The following is a 22,758-nucleotide window of genomic DNA, read 5'->3' as shown; positions in this document are numbered from 1 at the left end:
CCATTAATATCCTTCTTTGCGTTTGGGTTTCAGGGACAATGGAAGAGGCGCATTTGATTTGACAGAGTTGCTTGTAAATAAATTTCAGAACTCAGTCTATAGTGAGTATTTCTGTGGATGGAAATTACATGGGGAACTATAACAAGTTTATTTTCACATTAGAGTTTCTAATAATTTGGTTACCTAGAATGACAAACGTGAGAGAAGTGGGCAATTGGAAACACCAGTATAAGCTGCAAAACATCCTGTATGACCTAGACTTGAAACCGATGTCGACTAAGAAGCCTATCATACTTGGGCTCTTTCTCTCTCTTCTTTTCATTGTTGGAAAATCAGAACCGAAGTTGGATTTCTATGAAAGGAGTTGTCCAAAGGCAAAGACGATAGTGAGAAGCACTGTGAATAAGTACATATCTCGGGCCCCTTCTTTAGTTGCTTCAATTTTAAGGATGCATTTTCACAATTGTTCTGTAAGGGTGAGTTATGATTTCAATGCGATCCCATTTCTATTTTCAATGCAATGTAGGGATGAGACAACTCTGTTCTGTTGAATTCAATGAACAATGATGCTCAGAAAGACGCCATCACAAATTTAAGTTTGAGGGGATTTCAAGTGATTGACGTTGCAAAGGCAGAACATGAAAAACAGTGTCTCGTAGTGGTGTATTGCATTGATGTTCTTGCTCACCACGAGCCTGACGAAATTGTGAAATATGAAGGGACATTCCAATTACAAGTATTTTTAAGCTTAGACAAAAACTCACTTTAGACTAATTATGAAAATTGGCAATCCTATCCTACATTCCAATTCCACCAACCAACCAAAAAATATAATTCGAAATCTAATTTCCAATGTGTATTCCAGCAACCAAACGGGATTGATTCAGTTCATTAGTAAAAGCCATCATTCGTGAAAACTTTCTTAAACCTAGAAAACTTAAATACCGTCTACTTTCCGGCCCCTCAACCCACAAAAACTAAAAGAAGATAGAGTAATTTGGCAAATATTTGGAACCAACATCGATAAATCCCAGGGCCGAAAGATTCTTTGTTTTTAGCAGCGAGATTGATGAGTCTGTACTCGAACTGGCGATCTTTGAGAGAGCCCAGAGCTTAAATGATGGACGAAGATCAATTTTTTATAGAATTCGACGGCAGGATTTACTGGCTTTTCGATGGTGCTATCTCTGTATCACGAGAGCATGCCAAACCAAATGTTAAATTGCTTTCGGCCTAGAGTAATCATAGAATGGCCCAATTGCTAAGTTCGATTCATTCATATCTTATATCCTGGGGATGTTTTTCTTACCTATCAATGGAATTCATTTCATGGGACTTCAAAGTAGGTGCCTGGCTAAAGATCTCAGTTCGGTTTTCCGGTATATATTTCGGGTAACAAGAAGAGCGTCGTTGTCTTATGTTGGAATTTGTAAAGTCAGTACTCAATGTTGTCAATAAGCCGCGTTTTTATAAATACTTTCGGTCTGCGGCGGTTAACTTCGGAGGTTTGTGGCTATGGCCAGAGGATCAGAAACGGTTTGTAAGCTGATTTTCGAATGTCCAGGGTTTCAGGCAAAATCAGAGCACCCAATCTTGTCAAGGAAAAGGGACCATTTTCTACAGCTATTCATTTGTTTATCGACCTACTGTTACAAATCAATGTTGAAGCACGGTTCTGTTAAGCTCGATACATGCAACTATATCCGTTATTATACAACCAGTGTAAGCGAAAAAAGTGGAAGTGCCAATGGTAGAAATATAAGCCAATCGTTAATCCCGAATTCGGAGAGCACACCCCGGCAAGGGTTAGTGGCGGAATCGAAAATACAGGCCGTAGATGCAAAGCCAAAGGCAAAGACAACCAGTGTAAATAAAAAAAGTAAAAGATCAAATGGGAGAAAGGTAAGCCGATCATTAATCCAGATTTTATGGAGCGCACTCAGCCAAGGAGCAGCGGCTAAATCGAAAATACAGTCTGTAGATGCCAAGCAAGAGGCACTTACAGCCACTGTAACAGGGGAAGGCATAAAAGCCAATTGTGAAAAAGTTAGCCAATCATCACTCCAGACATCCAAGAGCACAAGCAAAGAAGGATTAGTTGCCAAATCTAAAATACGGACTGTAGACGTAAAGCAAAAGCCAAACACAACCAATGAAACAACAAAAGAAAAAAGGGACAATCTTAGAAAAGTAAGTCAATCATCAGTCCAGACTTCCAGTAGCACAGTTAGTCAAGGGTTAGAGACGGAATCTACAATACGGCCAGTAGATGCAGAACAAGAGGCAAATATGATAATTCAGTTTTTAGAAGGTCGCTTAACCATAAGAGAATATATTGGCCAGCTGCAGAATAAATTGGAAAATGCTTGGGCTAATGGTGAAGAAATCAGCCAGATTTTGAATCAGGAAGTCAATACACTGAATGCCCCAGGGATTCACATATTTCTGGGACTACTGAATACTTTGGAACGAAGGCCTCAGCTAGCTCTAGAGGTGCGGTTCTATTCCTTTTTTAAAGAATAAAATATGCTGAGTAGGAATTCAGAGGCCATTTCTGATTTTGGTTTGCTATTTTTTTTTAATCTTTGACAGCGTAGGTTCCTTCTTATTGTGAAATTTCACTCAGTTATAATGATGTGATATGCCGGTATTATAAAGGGACTTGAATTTCACTCAGTTATAATGATGTGATATGCTGGTATTATAAAGGGACTTGTGATGTTCATTCAATGGCTTCAAACTACGTCTAACTAAACAAACTGCAAAGGATATGGGTTGAGAAAACTATTATATTCGTAGTATGCAAGGGATAGTGGATGTCTTTGATATTGTACTAGACTTACTTTAGTTACTGACATCAACTAAGCTAATGCAATCTTCTAGGGTAAATGTAAGATGTTCAAATTATTACCATTCCATTAACACCATCATCAATGCATATTAATGCACAAAGCAATAATTAAAGTAAAACTAATAAATATGCCATTCGACCATGCAAGACAAACTTACAATCAGCAAGTAGCTAGTGGTTTGGTCTAAGTGAGTTCACCAAAGATGCATCTTAAATATCTTTTATTCAACTGAAATCCTAATCTAAGTGAGGAAATGCAAAAACCATGCACTACTCCAAACATCACAAATGTTCACCATGAAAACCAGCAATGAATAAGGACTAATTTTGGTTGTATTATAGCAACAATTTCAACAACTCTCTCCCTCTAACTAATCTAATCTAATTTCTAAATAGTTGCAAATGAGAATGCATGACCCTTTATAGTTAGGATTGATTTGAAATCAAAGGCCAAGATTAATCCACAAAAACCCTAATCCAACTACCAGCTACAAGCAATAAATTGTTGGTAAATAAAGCACCACCTTGTGGGCCTATAAGAAAATTACTTTGCTTTGAAGGGCTAATAAGAAAATTGATCAGCTGGAAGCTTACAGAGAAGGCACCGATTAGTGAGCCAGTGATAAAAATGTCACGTGGGCTTACAACAAGTATTCCTTTAGAAAAATTTCTTTTGTCATTTTCTCTTTTAGCAAATCCAATGAGTGTGGACATTATTGTTGAGCTTTTCCACTGGGACACTTGACATGATGTAATTGGTTGAAGGTGAATGGGTGCCACCTCTAAGTGAGGAATTGTAGAAACCATGCAATATTCCAAAACAATACAATTAACCCACAATGAAGACCAACAATGAATATTGAACAATCCTCACTGTATTATATCAACAATCTCTCCAAATTTCTCTTTACAAATGAGAAGGCCTTGTCTTTTATAGAGGTTCCAAGTACAATGATTGGCCAAGACTGATTGAAGATCAAGGGCCAAGATTAAGCCATCACAACCCTAATCTACCCAACAGCTACAAACATTAAATGGTGGCCAATTACAATTGGGCACCACCTTGTGGGCCAATAAGAAAATTACATTGCCTTTCTAGACCTATTTGACCAATGAGAAAATAGGTTAGGTAGAAGGTTATAGAAGAAGGCACCAATCAGTGGGCCAATGATAAAATGCCACATAGGCTTACAGCAAGTCTTCCTTTAGAAGGAAAAATCCTTTTTAACTTTTTTCCTTTTTGACAAACTCAATGAATTTGGACATAATATTGTTGGGCTCTTCTATGGGGACACTTGGCATGATCTGATTGGTTGAAGATGAATGAGTGTCCCCTCAGCATACTAATCTTGTAGACTTGATCAATTCCTTGCAGATGAGAAAACATCTCTTGATACTCAACATTATCAGGCCTTTGGACAATTGTGATGGCTCATATTCCCAAATTACTTTGTTGGCGTGCAGTCTTCCTTATCCTCTAAAGTTCTTCACCTTGAAATCTCGTCATTGACTTGACTTGAAGCACTTGAGCTTGAAATCTTAATGTCTTGATGATGTCCTGACTTGGCTTTGCACTTGTAGAAATGATGTAAGTACTGCATGTAGTTGGACCTTCCAGTTGAACCTGGATTTCTGAAGGAAATTCGAGTTTGTATGATTTCTTATATCTTTGGCTTGTAGAGGTGATCACAATGTTGTACTTGCACTTTGAATTCCATCTTGAACTTGATCTTGGAATTGCAGGCATCTTGCTAGCACTTGAACCTTTCAGCTCCTTGCTACCTCCACTTGGATTTCCATTCTGAGCCTCGCCTTTCCACCTTCGCCAATCTTTTTACCTTGCAAAACAACATTGACTATTCGTACTTTGCATTTCACCCTTAAATCACATGGGTTAGTATCTGAGAAATCAAACTTTTCATAAAGTTATCAATCTAATTCCAAAAGCAAGAGAGTTCTACATGATTTCCAAAATCTGATTTTGACAGATGAACGAAGGTTTCAAAGCTAGAAACTTAAGAACCATCTCCATCTTCATGCAGTCTTATATCTGAAATCGCATACAAATCTGTTTATCATTTTAACTTTGTCATAAGAGAACTTCTTTGCATTGCTGCTAGTGATTAAATTCTGAGTGTAAATCTCAGATCTGCAAGTAATTTGAACTTCCTAGGATTGATTCTGGTTGGATCTGATTTTGACTCCTTCAAATTGCCCAAATTGAGCAGAAGTTTGAATTATCCTCCAAGTATAGCTGTTGTCTCCTCAGAAATTCAAATGATTTTTAAAGTTTTCTTGTTGCAGCTGTAGAAGAAGCCCAATCTGCTCTGAGTATGTGATCTGCATTTTGAAAAATTGTTTTGAATTCAATACCCACTGTATAAATGTCTTGATGTTCAATGGACACGTTTCTCCCACAGGGCTGACTTGGCCTTGGAGAAACAAAATTAAAATTGAAACACATCCTTTTATTAAACCCATGGCCTTTGGCATTAAATTCATGGCCCTTTCAGTACATTGGCAATCAATAAAATTGATCTTCATTAAATGTTGATTGCCAATAATAATTGTTTGCACTTAGCATCTAATGATTTCACCTCTCTTATGGCCCCATCTAATAAATTTTATTCGAATTTTGCAAGCCACTAGACAAAACTTGAGTTCTTGGTCTCATTGGGCAAACACTCAGCCATTTTCACAATCTAGCATGCAATTGGGCAAGTAATTGAACCATTTTCGGAAACTCTACCTCCATTTGGTGAAACTTGCAAAGCCCTTTTCGAAAATTCTATCCCTATTTGGTGAAATCTTGGAGAAATTTGAAAAAATTAGGTTCATTGGGCAAGCTACTTAAAAATTTCGGAAATTTTGACTTCACGACGCAAGATCTTGATCAATTTGGAAATACATGCCTTATTCGGCCAAACTTTAGAATGTTAGTTTCAAGATTAAAGGCTTCGCTGGGTAAGAATCATCATCATCATTCTCCTTCACTCATATTTATGAGTCTTCAAATCTGCATTTGGAAAATATCAATCACATTGGCAATGTTAGTACATTTATAGAAAACGATCCATGTTACTCAACATGGTATCAAAGCGAACTGCAAAAATACTTATAAATAAGAGATAGAAATAAAGATGTATCAGTTTGCAGAACAATAGTGTCTTCTATTATAAACTATTGTTATCAAATGAACGATATCATAGGAATGAACAGGGGTGCTTGAGGAAGACAATTCAAGAAAATACATGCAGCATGAGAACTAAAGCTGCGAAAGTAAGGAAGTTCAGAAAGTGAGACTAAGAAACACTTCTCATTCCATATTTTCCTGTCAACCCAAGTAGCAGATCTTTAACAGCAGCAACTCATAAATATATAAATCCTTTTATGTACCAATGGAGAGAGAAATCAATGTTGCCACGTAATTATAGTATAGTCGTTATTGAGTAGATAGAGTCGGTGATATCTCAAAATGGGCAACAATAGTGACAAGTCTATAACTAGATTAGACAATAGCTGTCAACCACATGGGTAATAACATGAACAAGTGGATATAATTGATTGGGATTACTCATTGAGAACCTCTATGTCAGATATCAATATTAAGAAATGCGTTAATGGATAAATAAGAGAGACAGTGATGGAACAAAATATGATCGGTGATTATGTGTTCAACTAATTGGATTTTCAAAAAGATGCAACAAAGATTATGGTATATATACAAATTTTAATCTTTTGTGAAGGATAGATATTGAGACAGAGCTCTTCAATACGAAAAGACACATCCCCTCATTGGTAAGATATAAGAAGGACAAATTATCAGTGGCAAAGTGGGTAAGTCGGTGGATTAAAAAAAAAGCGAGTAATAAAATAAAGGTAAAGCACAAGTGAAGTTTGAAAGGAGTGTAATGTTGCAAGAGTTATAAGAAATTTATCACACTTCGATCAGATTTCTAAATACAAGATATGAGATATATGATTGGCATCGTAGCAAGCAAATATACGAATTGAGAATTGAGAGAATAAGGCGATTAATTTCTTCTACATCGAGATTAATCATTTGACAGTTGCCTACTTAGAGAACCAGTGAATAGAGAAATAGCTACAAATCAAAGGGAATAAATACCTCTTGGCAAAGGAAACATTTTATCAATGCTTGAATACAAGTATTCAATGCAAAGACAATGATCATAGTGGAATTGAGACCAATAGACAATTGGACATCGTTGAGATCACTAGGCAAAGGTGCATAGGAAGTATACCAGATAACTCTTAAGAAAAAATAAGGAGGAGAACAATCAGTTGCTTGTTTATATGACCCTATCATGTGCTCCTTAGCTCGTTTGTCTAAGCGTCATAAATGGAGAAGAAATAAATGGGTTAGAACATGAGCCGCGCCCATTGAGAACCAAAGTTGTTAGTTCACTTTGGAAATTGAAGATATTATTGTGGGCCATCCTGTGACAAGAAATAAGAGGTGGAGGATGAGTAGATTATGTATCTTATCTCTACTTCGTGTTTGAGCAACAAGTGATAAGAATCCTAAATGCCAAGAGGATGAAGACAGAACATGGTGTTCAATGTCTACCAAACATTGTCACATATGCGGAGGAATCTTGTGTAACATGAGCGTCAGACAAGATCAAAATGGCCTACCCAATAAAATATAGGGATATTATAGGGATTTATTTTACAAACGTTGATGACCTTTTTTGCATTGAATACATTGATTTTAATACAAAAGTTGAAGGAAACATAATATTCGGGGCAACTAATTTTTAATGTGTGTTTAGAACGAATTACTTGTAAAATTTTATCAGGATCACATTCACGCCATTTTGCGAGGCTTGTTATCAAGTCAATACAATCTCTTCTGTTCTCTATCGTCTCAAAAATCATCTTGTATGATCTAGTTATGATGTAAATGTATATTTTCACAAAATAAACGCAATATGTAAACCAAACCAAGGGACGTAATTGAAAAGATTGGACATCCAAGTACAAAGGGAGCTAATGATATTGGGAAAATGGTGGAGGGCAAAAGGTCATCAATCCGTGAGATTATAGTATGAATGAAATATGAAATATAATTGTAAACAAGGAAAAGAATTAGTGATGAATAAGGAAGTCATCTGGAGGGCATTATTGACGCAATGCAAGGTAGGAGAATCCCTAGAGGAGATGTCCAAAGCCCCAACAAATAACCACACAACAGAAACACAACAACAAGCAAGAAGAATGCAAGATCTGATACCAAATCACAACTCTTTATTCATAAAATAATTGATTACTTGCAATATGCCTGCCTGGTAGGGCCAAAACAACAACAATTACAATATCAATTCTGCAAGATCCCACAAGATCCAACTTACAATCTCAATCCCAACTTGTCCAGATCCACAACTGGATAAGAATACCAAGAAGAATCCACACTTGTACTCTTAGGTCCACCAAGCAATCCTCTGGTTCTCAAGTTGCAGCTACTAGCTCTTCAAAATTCGCATCCTCTTCTCCAAGATGGATCCTCGCAATGCCTAAAGGCTCCACAAAACCCCCTACTTATACCCAACTAAGCCACAAGTTGGCCTAGTTCATTACAAACTAAATTAGATCCTTTATATTAAATATATGTTGAGCCACAAGTCGGCCTCCAACACAACTTAAATACCCATACACAAATTAAATACCAAGATCGGCTCACACTGGAGATCAAACATAGACAACTCAACATAGTCAGAAATAAGACCCGATTGAGTGCCAGAAACCACTATGTCGAGCAACAACCTCCAAGCATAACCAAGCTCCTTCATTGATCGAGCCATTCGGTCAATACAACAACCGAACCAACCGAGCTCCCCAGTATATGCCAAGTCCTCCTTTGCAGGCCGAGTCCCTTCATTGACCGACTAACTCAAGCAACATTGCAGCCAAGCTACACCGAGCTCCCAATGTGTGCCGAGTTCCTGCAAGCATTGCTAAGCTTCTTTGACGACCGAGTGCCCCCAAGCCACGTCGAGCTCCTTCGACAATTGAGCACCTCCAGGATTGCCAAGTCCATCCATCCACCGAGTTCTCAACCAAGAATTGCCAAGAGATGACCGAGTAACCTCTACCAAGTAGCTCTTCATCAACTGAGTACCAGTCCAGGCACTCTCCAAAGCAACTACTGAGCCTTCTCCCGTGAACTCCAAAGTAGCCACTGAGCAAACCCAAGATGCTCCTGGATCAGACTCCCTAGGTAAATAGAAAAGTGTGTCCCACACTTTGATGCCCAAGGACTGAACAACAACTATCTTCATCTTCACAAAAGGCTTACACTCCAACAGGGACAAGAAAATGCACATCATCCACATCTGCATCCATTTGTCAAACACCAGAATCTCCACCATCCAACCAACATGCTCACTCCCAGGAACAAACTAAACATAATGCTTCATCAACAAACCCTCATCCACAACAACAACTAGTGAATTCACACCAGCAGCAAAAAACTCCATGTTAGCAATAATATGTAGATCTCCATCAACACATTCCAAACTCACAACACTAGCCATCTCATTGCTCACAAAAAGGTGCGTTGCAACACACAACTCACCACCAACAACAACCAAATCATCCATGCCCGAGTGCTTTGCAATCTCCATTTCAAACCCCATCAACTGATCATGAAAACCAACCTCAACCTCAACATCAACAAGGTTAGGAATATCCTTAGCAACAACTTCAAATTGCTTTGTAGGTTCTGTATTAGACTCCATAAACTGATCAACAAAAGCAACCTCTTTCACCTCGACCTTGCTATGCCATCTTCTTTCACAAACAAGTTTTCTAACTGGCCAGACAACTCTCTTCCGGATCGATATACTCCAAATCCATAAACATCTACGGAATGCCTTCCTCATCCCATCCTTACCTCGATCAGCCAAGCTAACTTCAAACCGAGCAGACATCTCAAAAAACCTCCTCTCCACCACATTACAGAGATTTGCAATCATCCCAAGGTCCAATCCTCTCGGAGCCATCTCCCAAGATTTTTGCAAACCCTCTACAACAAATCCTTCCCACGCTCCTTGTGATAAACCCGAATTGTCTGCGAGTCAGATCGCAACCTGCCACCTTGTATGAACAATCAGGAAACAAATCATAAGTCCAGGAACACAAATTTGCAATCCACAAACTCCCCGTAATCATGCCTCAACACGATCAACCTTCCATCTTCGCATCCATCGCTCCATCTGCAAGTCCTCTGCAGTTGCAAGTTAGAATGACGATTTGCAACCTCACAACCAAGAGATCTAGGACTTTAGAAAGAATAACCACTAGATCAAGATCAACTCAGATCAAACTCGCTCAACTCAAGTCCTAGTGCAAACTGCCTCAACTTCAACGCTCTATCAAAATGCTTAGGAACAACCTTCGCTTTGATACCACTTGACGCGGTGCAAGGCAAGAGAATCCCAAAAGGAGATGTCCAAACCCCCAACAAATAACCACACAACAGAAATACAACAAGCAAGAAGAATGCAAGATTTGATACCAAATCACAACTCGTTATTCATAAAATAACTGATTAACTTGCAATATGCCCGCCCGTAAGGCCTTCCGGGTTAGGGCCAAATATAACAACAATTGCAATATCAGTTTTGCAAGATCTCACAAGATCTACCTTACAATCTCAATCCTAGCTAGTCTAGAACCACAATTGGATAAAAATACCAAGAAGAATCCACACTTGTACCCTCAGGTCCACCAAGCAATCCTCTAGTTCTCAAGCCGTAGCTACTAGCTCTTCAAAATTCGCATCCTCTTCAACAAGATGGATCCTCACAATGCCTAAAGACTTGACAAAACCCCCTACTTATACCCAACTAAGCCATAAGTCGGCCCAGTTCATTACAAACTAAATTAAATCCCTTATATTAAATATATGTTGAGCCACAAGTTAGCCTCCAACACAAATTAATTACCCATACACAAATTAAATACCAAGGTCGGCTCACACTGGAGATTGAACACAGACAACTTGGCAAAGTCAGAACTAAGGCCTGACTGAGTGCCAGAAACCACATGCCGAGCAACAACAACCTCCAAGCATATTCGAGCTCCTTCATCGACCGAGCCATTTGGTCAACACAACAACCAAAAGAGCCGAGCTCCCCATTATATGCCAGTTCCTTCTTCATATACCGAGTCCTTCACAAACCGAGTCCCTTCATTGACTAAGTAACTCGAGCAACATTGTAGCCATGCTACATCGAGCTCCCAGTGTGTGTCGAGTTCCTGAAAGCATTGTCGAGCTTCTTTGACGACTGAGTGCCCCCAAGCCATGTCGGGCTCCTTCGACAACTAAGCACCTCTAGGATTACCAAGTCCATCCAACCATCGAGTTCTCAACCAAGAACTGCCAAGAGATGATCGAGTAACCTCTGCCAAACACCTCTTCATCAATCGAGTACCAGTCCAAGCACTCTCCAAAGCAACTACCGAGCCTTCTCCTGTGAACTCCAAAGTAGCCACCGAGAAAACCCAAGATGCTCTTGCATCAATTATCCTTTGACCATAGGAGATAAGAAAATAAGGTTCATGTGAAGAAGTCATCATGCATATTCTCATTGTTGTGTAATTTGATGATAAGAGGAAGACACTGATATAGAAGTTGATAGTGACTTAAATTTATAAAAAGTTTTGTCACCAATCCTGTTTTGTCAGGCCGAGTCTTGAGAGTGTATCAAGAAGCCAAATCGCAAGATAGATATTAATAAGATTGAAGCATTAAAACCACCCATCTGTGGATACGCGTACAGAGTGAAGGGTAAGCGCTTCGTGGTAAGTGTCACAAGTATATGAATTCATACCCCACGTTAAAACTACCGCCAGCATGGGAAGACACGTGTAAATCAAAGGGAGAATATGAGAGCACTCAATGCATTTGATACATTTGACTATACATACTTACCTAGAAGATTGATAATGTTGGTAGTAGAGAATGGAAATCACAGCTTAAGTAGAAATGACATCCCCAAAACAAGGGGTCTCGCCTCGTAGGTAAGTAGAGATAAGAAATGAGTGACTGGTCATTTTAAATATTATAAACTAATTTTTTATTATGTTGATAAAAATTTCTTTTTAACATTATCTATATGGAAATTTATAAGGAAATAATATGGTTGAAAAATATAGATTAAGATATAGATATTTATCTATATTGAAAATTATTATTATCTTTGAGTATTTTATTTATCTAATCATTGTACTCTCTCCCTCACTTGTATTTCTATATGAGCACTTGCCTAGATCTTTTCCTTTGAGAATGTTTTTGCACAAAAAAGAGGTAGATTTAGATTTAGAGGAAGATTCAAACACCTTCTTAGCTAATGTAGATAATATGTTTTGAGATAGAGATTGAATTAATTCATACGTTGGAAATGGAGTTGGACACATTAAGCGAGCTTATACTTTGCATATATCGTAACGAAATGATATAGATTTTGTGAGTTGCAAAGTCACTGTTAAGAGATTGTCATCAAGGAGAAAAGAATTTGATGTGTGTAGTCATGGGACTAAAGAGTGATTGAAAACCCTATAAAATGGAGTAAGTGGGAGTTTTACATTGTGGGGGGAATTATAACCAATGTTTCATTCCCACTGTTTGAAAAATGCTTATATGGAGACAATATTCTGATTTGTTGCATATGGACCTTCAATGGAGCAACTTGTATCAAGAAAATTAACATGCAGATATGTATTTATTATTAGATTTACTTGCTTATTGTAGTCTCTCCCTTATTTGTAATTCTACACATACTATAAGAGTTATTTGCCTTGATATTTACCTTTGTATCTGAAGTTATCTTGCAGGAAAAGAAGAATGAGACATTAGGCAACTTATGACAGTAGCTTAAAAAAAGTTCTGACCAAGCTAGATAAAGTGAGGCTTTTGAAGCAAATATCTTTGATGATTGAGATTATGATTATCCTTCTACATTAAGAAGGAGGATGACTTTTCTTTGAAGGCAACGCAAGAGATTAGAAGATTAATACTTAGAGGGAGTCTAGAAATACATGTGTGTGACTACATAATTTTGATGGGCCTACTCTTGAGTGCATCATGAGGAAGTATTGAATTATCACTAGAAAATTAGAAGATTGATATCAGATTCAGAGTGAGTTTGACAAGAATCCGTGGGGGAAGAGAGTCTCTAAGGGAGTAACTACTGGACCTAACTTCGTAGGATCATTATTTTGAGGAGTAACTGCTGGACCTAATCTTTGTGAATGATATCTTCTTGTTGCCCCACTTTTCATCCTGTACCCATTTTGCAAAGTGGAAAAGATTTTGTGTCTTAGTTTGGTCTGGGTATGTCTAAGTCTAGTCTTTCCTCCTTAGGTGAAAAGTTTCTCCATCGGATTCCCACTTTTCCCTTCTCCTGCATTACATGACTGGGTGGGTTTTCCTTGATGTCGTGAGTTTGTGGGTAGTCTAGAACCTAATTCGATGGAGACTCTTGCAATTCACAAAGTTATTTTCAATGATGGACTTGTTCGTGGCTTATCATGATTTACACGTGAAAAAAATGAAGCTTGTGGAGAATCAAACATTGCCTTCTCCTCGGTGAGTCTCAACCCATGAAGGTAATTTTTTGTAGAGGTTAATAAATGTGGCTTGCGGACTAAAGCAAGAAGGAAATGAGTTGTTCTATGGATAAGCCTTATTTTCATCAGAGTATTCTGCCTTGGAAAACATTCGGGATTCATTAGAGTGCTTAGAATCACTTTAAGCGAAAAATTCTAAAATGACTTCTCCACGGTAGCTTTCAATCCATGAAGTCAATCTTCCATTGAAGGCATTTGTAAAAAAGAAAAACAAGTGGGCCCCCTTCGACTTTCGCAGCCTTCATAAGCTTTTCTGAAACTAAAAGGCATATTAACTTGGAGGATAAAGGGAAATTAAAAGCATAGGTAGAGAAATGGAAATCGCCTTCTCCTCGGCGAGCTTTCGACCCATGAAGGTGGTTTTCCGCATTCATGAAGAAATTGATTTTGTAAGCAAATTGGGAACACATATTGCACGTAAGACACCCTAAGATGATAATGGAAACAAACCAATCGCAGTTGGAAAAGTGTAGTGAGCAGAATCTGGCTGGGCAGATATTTCCTTACAGAGTACTCCGTTCTTAATTCTCCGGAACTAGGTGAATAATGGGAAGGTAAGTATGAAATAAATGAAGGTTATCGTTGGGCCAATTGAAACAGTGAAAAGACATGGAAAAGTCTGTTAGAAACTCCCGCATTTACTAATCCAACGGATTTATCCTTTAATTCGCTCATGTGGCGTGGATCTTGAAGATCGATGGTTGAATTAGAATTTCTATATAGAGAGAAATGTAACAGTTTTTCAAACTACTGTTTTTTCTTGAACTGTTATGCTGTGGAATTGCACAATATTTTCAAATCTCTTATACTTGCAAATTCTATCCTCTGCGCTTTCTTCAATTTCAAGGTTTCGATTCACTTCTACCTCAGATAAAATGACAACCAGATTTGTTGGGTTTGATGGGCTTAATGGTATCAAATCCACATTGTAGAGTTACACAAATACCTCGCTCTGTTTCTATGATATGCAATATTTTCAAAGGAGATTGAGATCAGAGCCAATTCATCCTATAACCGAGAAGCTTCGAAGAAGTGGGCTAGTGGAGGCAGCAGTGTTTCCGGTGGTAGTTCAAGCTCCTGAGTTGATTGTTGAATGCATAAATCACTACAACTCGGATACCAAACAAATTTTGCTGCTTGATCATACAATTCTAATCTCTATTGATAGGAAAACTATGGTAAATTGTCTCTAAGTTCTAGAACGGGAAGAGTTCTCTGAGTTGACAGTAGGAGGGGCAATGTCTGAGTTCTCCTTGAAGAAAATGGTGTGGAGAAAAGAAATTATGAGGTCGTGGTTCCAAAAGCCACTGGGCGCTAAGAGTAAGGTTCCTAAGACTATTCGGCACTGATCTCAAGCCCGAGATCGTAGACATTCTGGTTCTCTTGCATAGATTGAAAGGTGAGGTAGAAGCACTTAATTTTGTTGAACAATATTTCTTTCTGGTACAAATTATCTGTTCAGATACACAGTATGTTGATTGGGTCTATGAGGTAAGTGAGCATTTGTCCAGAGCCCTTAGCGCCGCAAAGTTTTACAACACCTTTTACATGTCTTCTTTCCTGATTTATATGTTAGCTTCTCTACAATTGTGGCCAGGCCTTCCCAGAATAGAGAACTTCCTCGATGATGTGAAAAGCTATGAATTCTATCCATGCTTACAATTGCAGAATATGTCAAAGTTAATGACGCATTTACAATGAGAATTTGTAGGGAACTTTAAGGATGCCCGGAGAGGAGGTTCAGCCTGGAGGCAATGGCGGCCATCAGTCAGTTTGGTAGCTATTTTATCTAGTTCTCATCCTATTCATATTTGTGTCTTGCAGCTTTCGACGGATTTCCTTTGAAGCTACCCAGGTATTCGAGCGATATGATTGTGCTGATAGAGATCGTGAGGCAGGCGATCCAAGTGAATGTGCTGAGTGCAAGCCTGAAGAAGAAAGGGTATGATGCAACGCCCCGCCAAGGGATCCAAAAGAATTAACCTAAAGTTTTACTAAGTTTTCCAAACTTTTTTTTTTTTAAACAAGAAAGATAATCATACACATCAAACACATAGTAGCAGAAACAATAACATACAATCAACTGTAAGCATACATAACAGGTTACATTCCTTAAGGATCCCAAGACGTTGAGTCACATTTAATTTAATTAACACTAAGTCTAACACTACCACATCCACATGAAAGAATAATTAAAGGTCCACAGTCCATAATATAGTTCTGAATGTCTCTTGGCAATTAAATTCGGAATGCTCAATCATCCACTGTACATGACACAGGGTATGAAAGGCTTAAAAGAATATACATATAATAAAGATATATCATCCTCATCGACCATGATACAAGTGCAATAAGGTAAATGAAACCAATAACATACATGATACATCCATCCATCAATAAAGATATAACAACCATCGTAAAAGATAACCATCCATCATAAAATACAACTAAGTGCATGGTTCCTCCCAACCGTCAATAGCATCATTAGACCATCGTGGGCCCTAGCCATCCCTCCGCGCGTAACATCCCAAGTCACCGAAGAGATCATCGATATTACCATAGTAGGAATGTCACTCCTAAGACATACTACAACTTATGCAAAATAAATCTAACATGCTACAACATATGCATAAAGAAATCTAACATGCATGAATAAAACATAAGATGATCCTACAAAGTAGATAACATCCTCTATCACATGCTAATCATCAATATAAAGAAACATACCAGTAAATAACATCCATCATAAGATCCAAGAACTGAATGAAGATAAATACCAACAAAGAATGCTCCAGCCACGGTGTCTCGGACGGATCTCAAATGGTAAAAGTGAAAAAACACTACCACCCGACCGCATCAAACCTAAATGGTCCACTCCCACCGCGCTGAGGAGATAGTCTCAAGTTCCAAACAGGATATCCAATCACATAACACAAGATAACAAACCACATAACACAAGTACTCTCTAAGTCCAGGAATCCTAAAAGTATGCTAACTCAAAGGTTCCAACACACAGATCGACATCTACTCCCAGAGGCACAACAATGACATGTAGGAAACCTACTATGTAAGCGAAAAAGTGTCATCGCACGAATCACGCTAGAGTTACCCTAGTAGTCTCTTAGTAGACCCCGACCCCCTAGTGATCCCTATGCGGCTACTAGTATCCTCTCATACTGACGAGGCATACTATGGAATGCAAGGTCGCAACCAAGCGTTCTCTCTACTCCCATCCTAGTCTGTACTAGCACTCGAGGCATGGGCGAGAACATACAATTATCTTATTAGGTTCATTTTAATCCCCGTTTAGTGTAAATGTTTTCACTTATTAAATAACTTACAATGAGTTACCCTGGTAGCCACTTAGGGCCCCGACCCCCATTGCAAGCCACTTCCCGACACTACATATAGATTACCTACCCTAGGCTCATGAAATCACAAATCACAAAAATCACCTCAGTCCTATACAAGCGACTGGAAAGCATCATAAAGATAATCAAAATAATCACATCATTTCTCTATGAGCAACTGAAAAGCATCAAATGATAGATCACAATATCCATCGGTTCTCAACGAGCAACTGAAAAATATCCCAAATAATACTGATCGAAGAATCCAAAATGGTCAAGTCAAACATGTCACAACATGACATCATCAAGATCAAAACAAACATTTCAGTCCCATCAAGGCGACTGGAAAGTAATCCAAGTATAACTGATCGATGACTCAAAAATGGTTAAGTCAAGTATCTCAAATACATACACCTCAGCTTCACACAAGAAGACTAGAAAGCAATAACAATCAGTAAATACAAACATCTCATAGAGCATACCGTCACATTACCATGGTTGGGTTTTATAAAGATCGAGATCAACATTAGCATGACATTGCAAACACATAATCCCCGAGCCTCTGGTAACAACCTAAGACTAGTCAAAGCTAAGACAAATCCCAAAACTCCAAAACACATATAGAATAGAGAAACAAGATACAAACACATGTTTTAGTTTGCTTTTGCAATCACATGGTTAAGCCAAATATGAGATTTCAATTTTCATTTCAAGTATATTTCAAGTGTATAAGATTCTTCGTTTAATTTCCATGTCAACCCATTTATCTTTTCGAATAAAACATAGAATTATCTCTCCATTATTTTAAAACAATTTTCTAAAATAGTCAAAAGATAATTATTTACTTATTTAAATCATTAAACTAATTCCCATTGACTTTTAATAAAATCATTGCATTATTTTACTAAAATCAATGTCACTAATAATTAAATGGAACTCCCTTAATTCCAAGAGCATCTCCCATTATTCAAATCATAAGAATAATACTTATCAACTTTCAAATAATTAGTTAACAATTTCCTTAAAACACTTCAAGGACAATCATTTATTTAAAATAATCTTCATAGATTTTATGTAAAATCAATCGCATTAATAATTCAATTATATAATTCCACTAAACACTTATTAATATCTCTTTTCTTTTAATTTGCCCTCATTTAAAAATTCATCTACTTAAATTGACTAATAATTAATTACACTTCTTCTACTATTAACTAATCTTAATTAAGTTAAATTTAATTAGACTAGCTAATAAATCATATAAAACTAATGCATAATAATAAGATTCTATTTTAATTCGAATCCAAACCCGAATCAATTTCCAAATCTTAATTCTACTAAGGGAAAATTGCAATAATATTTTTAATTCCCATAACTGGATGAAACAATATGCATGCCCGAATTCCAAATTACAAAATTAAAGATTCATTCATAGAGAATTATTCAGACACACATAACAGACACGATGAAGACAGGAAGAGAAAGAGCGTAATATAATATGTGAAATAATCATGAGTGCCTACCTAGACACTAATGCTAATTCGCTACATCTTAAAAAATTGTAGAGAAGCTCCTCCTCTTAGAACCTTCTCCTTTTCGAAAATTTCTTCCTTTTCCAACATTCGCAATTCCTCCAAGAACTGAAGCCCCCGAGTGACTAGGAGTGCTTGTAGAAGCATATGAGGATGTCGAAGCATACAAGATTGTCCAAGCATATGAGGATGTAGAAGCATACTAGGAGAGCCTATATATAAAGGCCTCTAACATGCATCTAGAATGTGTCTAGAAAGAACTAAAAGATAAGCATGACAAATAAACACATATCTTCCATGATAAGAAGATAAACATGATGAGGTGTCTAGAATGTTGTAGACTCCATGTGCTCAAATAATATGCTAACTCCTAAGTGTAGACAACACGTGCATAATTAGAGTGCAAACTCCTGTGTTGTCAACATGACAATTTACTAGAGTTCACATAGTCCTATGTGAATAGATATTAAAATAATGCACATTACTTAATTAATTAAATTTCTTTATTTAATATACACTTGACTCCTTTTTAAATTAATTTATTAATTTTAAATCTCATGCACTCACTTTATTAAATCCACTTGTTTTATCTTAATATATTTTAATCACATGCACGCATCATGCGATTTATAATCTTTTAATAATTTTAATATCTTTTTCACTTTTAAATTTATTTTCAAAACTTAATTGATAAAATATTTATTAACTTATATAATAATATTATTTAGCATTTATTTAAAAATGAACTCTAAATATATTATTATTAAATTAAATATATATTATCACGTTCCAACTATAAACTTATAACTTTAATCTTCAAATTTAAATTCTGTTATTTAATTAATTTTCCAATTAATAAAATAAAATAAAATATTAAAATATCATAATAATTTTTCATTAAATTAAATCTTTTAATTAGACTTAATTAATAGAAAATACACCAAAGACTCACAAAGTAAAATACAAAAACCCATCATAGCAAAATACATACAAAATCAAACCAAGGGTTAATATCACGAATTACGTCATCTGACGCATTCGGAGGGTACTCGACTCAGATACTTGTCCTAATTTTCAATTAGGACAAATGACTTAAAGGGTTGGGATTTGGACTTGAGAATTTATCTCCCCTCTCTTACCATTGAGATAATGTGATAGGGTATGCTCATCTTGACAATTCAGGGAAGTCGATACTCGGTACTTGCAACCTGTATAAAATCCACGCATGTACATATTACAATAATAGATAAGACGTCTATTATTAGTTAATGGTTATCTTGTAAATATCTTTAGCTTTAGTTTGCTGTCGTTTTTTGCTTTCTCTGGAATAGAATGTTTCTATTCTTTACGATCCTTTCCTAAGGAAACATCGTCTCTTCCTTTTGTATAAATTGACCTTTCGGTCTCTGTTATTAATAAGCAAGTATTTACCAATTACCTCGTAATATGGTATCAGAGCTAAATACTTAAATTTTTTCGGAAAAATTTATAATTTCTTCTTGAAATTATTTGTTTAAATTTTTCCAAAATTATTTCAGCTAATTTCTCCAAAACCCACCTAGGGTTTTTCTGCTTGGAGAAATTTCCGAATTACGGGTCTGCAAATCGCATGGAAATCGTGGCCATTTTTTGGAGATTCGCGTTTTTGGGGTGAAAATCTGCATGTTTCTATATCAAATCTTCATGCTCTTAGCCGTCTCAGTCTGTCATCGTGCTCTGGGAAGCAGATTCGACCATTTTTCATCAAAAAATCTGAAGTTTTTTCAAGCTTTTTTCAGCTAAGGCCGTTTTTTTTCGAAACCCTAATTTTTGGGGTCGAAATTTTTTTTTTGTTTGCAGATTCTTGGTGGGTTTTTCGAGAGCTCAACTGGGTTGTCGTCCGTTTTTTTTGGGTGCCTCGATTTTTGGGCCTCGATTTTCGAGCCAGCGGATTCAGAAAACGACAGCAGATTCCTTCTGGGTTTTTCGAGCTCTCTTTTGGGTCATTCTCTGATTCTTCTGGGTCTTCCGTATTTTTGCCTCGAAGAACGTGCCTTTATAGATTTTCACAATTTTTCATTGAAAAACGTGCCATGGCATCTCTGACAAATATTCTGCTCGAGCATAATTCCAAATTCAATGGTCGCAATTATGGAACCTGGAAGCAGCGCATCATCGCAATCTTCGAATATCGAAACACCGATCAACTTGTTCTGGGTGTTAAGCAGCGTCCGACTTCTCCGGGTCTTGATCAAGATACATGGGATCTGAACAATCGAGAGGCAGTAATGCTTCTGAAACTATCCGTAGCTGATGACCAGCTTTCTCAGATTCCATCCGGCAAGACAGCGGCCGAAATCTGGACACATCTAAAAGGTCTTCATAAGACTTCCGACAAGAGCAGAGCCTTCTTTCTGAAAAACACTCTGTTTTCTATTGTCATGGATGAGCGCACCTCGCTCCAGGCACACCTGAATCGGATTCAGGAAATCCGTGATCAGTTACTTGCCATCGGTCGCAAGATGGAGGAAGAGGATATTGTGGTTATCACTCTTCGGAGTTTACCAAATTCCTATGAGCATTTTATCGAGACGCTCAACATCACATCTACTGGTGTTGATCTAAAGTTCACTGATCTCTGCACCCTGCTACTTCAGCAAGATTGGTGGAAACAACAGTTCGGTAGCAGCTCCAGTTCCACCTCCACTGAGCAAGCCTTTGCTGCGAAATCCTTTCAGAAGGATAAGGGCAAGTTTCAGCAACCATCTCAGCAGAAGTCTTCTGCTCCAGCATCCGATGGTACAAAAAAGAAGAACATTCAATGCAACTATTGCCACAAGTATGATCACATGAAGGTTGCATGTCGGAAACGCTTAGCTGCCCAGTCTAAGCAATCAAGTTCGCAACCCAAAGCGAACAGTGCAAAGCACACTGAGCAGGTGGAATCTGCCTTTTATGCCTTAATGGCTAAAAGACCCGCAGATCATGTACAGTCATCTGCCTGGTACATTGATTCAGGTGCCTCTCGACATTTCACTCACCACAAAGATTGGTTTACTGACTACCAGCCTTATTCAGATTCTGTTATCTTTGGTGGTGGAGAAGAGTACACGGTTGTTGGTAAAGGCAACATTCAAATTCAGTCTGTTGGGAGGAAGCTCATATTCCTTGATGTGTACTACGTTCCAGGGATGGAACTAAATCTACTCTCGGTCAGTCAGTTGCTGCGACATTCAGTTCACATCAGTGCACCATCACTGATCGGGTGACTAAGTCTACTATTGCAGTTGGTCTTGAGGATCATGGTCTTTTCAGACTTACTGATTCTGGTGATTCTCAGGACTTAGCTATGGCTGCTCGGCGATCTTCCATCAGCACACTTTGGCATCAGCGATATGGGCACTTAAATGTGCATTATCTCTCACAACTTGCTCGGGATGAGCTTGTTCTTGGTTTGCCAGAGATTCAAACCCAACACTTTGGAGTTTGTGACGCATGTCAGGCTGGGAAGCAACATCGCACACCTTTCCCCAGTGGCGATTCTTGGCGAGCTTCTCAAGTACTTCAGCTTGTTCATGCTGATATCTGCGGCCCTATGGACACTCCTTCTGTTCTTGGGTACAGGTATTTTCTATTGTTTGTAGATGATTTCAGTAGAAAAATGTGGGTGTATTTCCTTAAAAAGAAATCCGATGCATTTATTGTATTTTAGAAGTTTAAACCCTTAGTTGAAAAAGAGTCTGGGAAATCTATTATTACTCGTAGATCAGACAATGGGGAGGAATTTTGTTCTAATGTTTTCTCCAGCTTCTTGGATACACATGGCATCCAACGCCAGTTCACCACACCCCACACGCTACAACAGAACAGTGTAGTTGAACGTCGGAACAGGACAATCACCGAGATGGCTCGTTCCATGCTCGAACACAAACATGTTCCGAAGCGTTTTTGGGCAGAAGCAGTTAACACTGCAGTTTATCTGTTGAACCGGTCACCCACAGTGGTGGTCAAAGGTAAAACTTCGGAAGAGGCCTGGTCAGGTCGCAAGCCCAGAATCAGTCACCTGAAGGTTTTTGGCTCTCTTGCTTTTGTTTGGATCCCTGATGCTTCACGCACCAAGTTGGATGCCAAGAGTCAGAAACTGATGCTTGTTGGATATAGCAGTCTTCACAAAGCCTACCGCCTTATTGATGTTGAGACATCTCGTCTCATATACAGCCGCGATGTAGTCTTTGATGAGCAGCGAGGACCATTCATGCATGTTTCTCCTGTTCCTGATCCAGCAGACCAGCCTATGCAGGTTCATGATTTGGGAGTTCGGCTTCCATTAGGTCCACCTGATGGGAGGGCTCCAGTAGCTCCTACAGCTCCAGTCCTGCCAGTGATACCT

At 37.9% G+C, this 22,758-nt stretch overlaps 1 protein-coding gene across 1 annotated transcript in view; it reads left to right on the top strand.

Moving 5' to 3' along the window:
* Window positions 1–884: 884 nt before the first annotated feature.
* Window positions 885–22,758, top strand: part of LOC149532479 (pentatricopeptide repeat-containing protein At2g30780-like) — a 66,171-nt gene continuing 44,297 nt past the window's right edge. Inside the window, exon 1 of the mRNA XM_089804517.1 lies at window positions 885–2,493. Coding sequence (XP_089660643.1) covers window positions 1,516–2,493 — 978 coding nt within the window. The 5' untranslated portion in view covers window positions 885–1,515. The remainder of the gene's footprint in view (window positions 2,494–22,758) is intronic.

Source organism: Cupressus sempervirens, chromosome 10, assembly GCF_028749045.1.
Source record: "Cupressus sempervirens isolate cs-2001-9-10 chromosome 10, ASM2874904v1, whole genome shotgun sequence".
Classification (NCBI taxonomy): Eukaryota; Viridiplantae; Streptophyta; class Pinopsida; order Cupressales; family Cupressaceae; genus Cupressus; species Cupressus sempervirens.
This window is presented reverse-complemented; position numbering and strand designations above follow the sequence as displayed.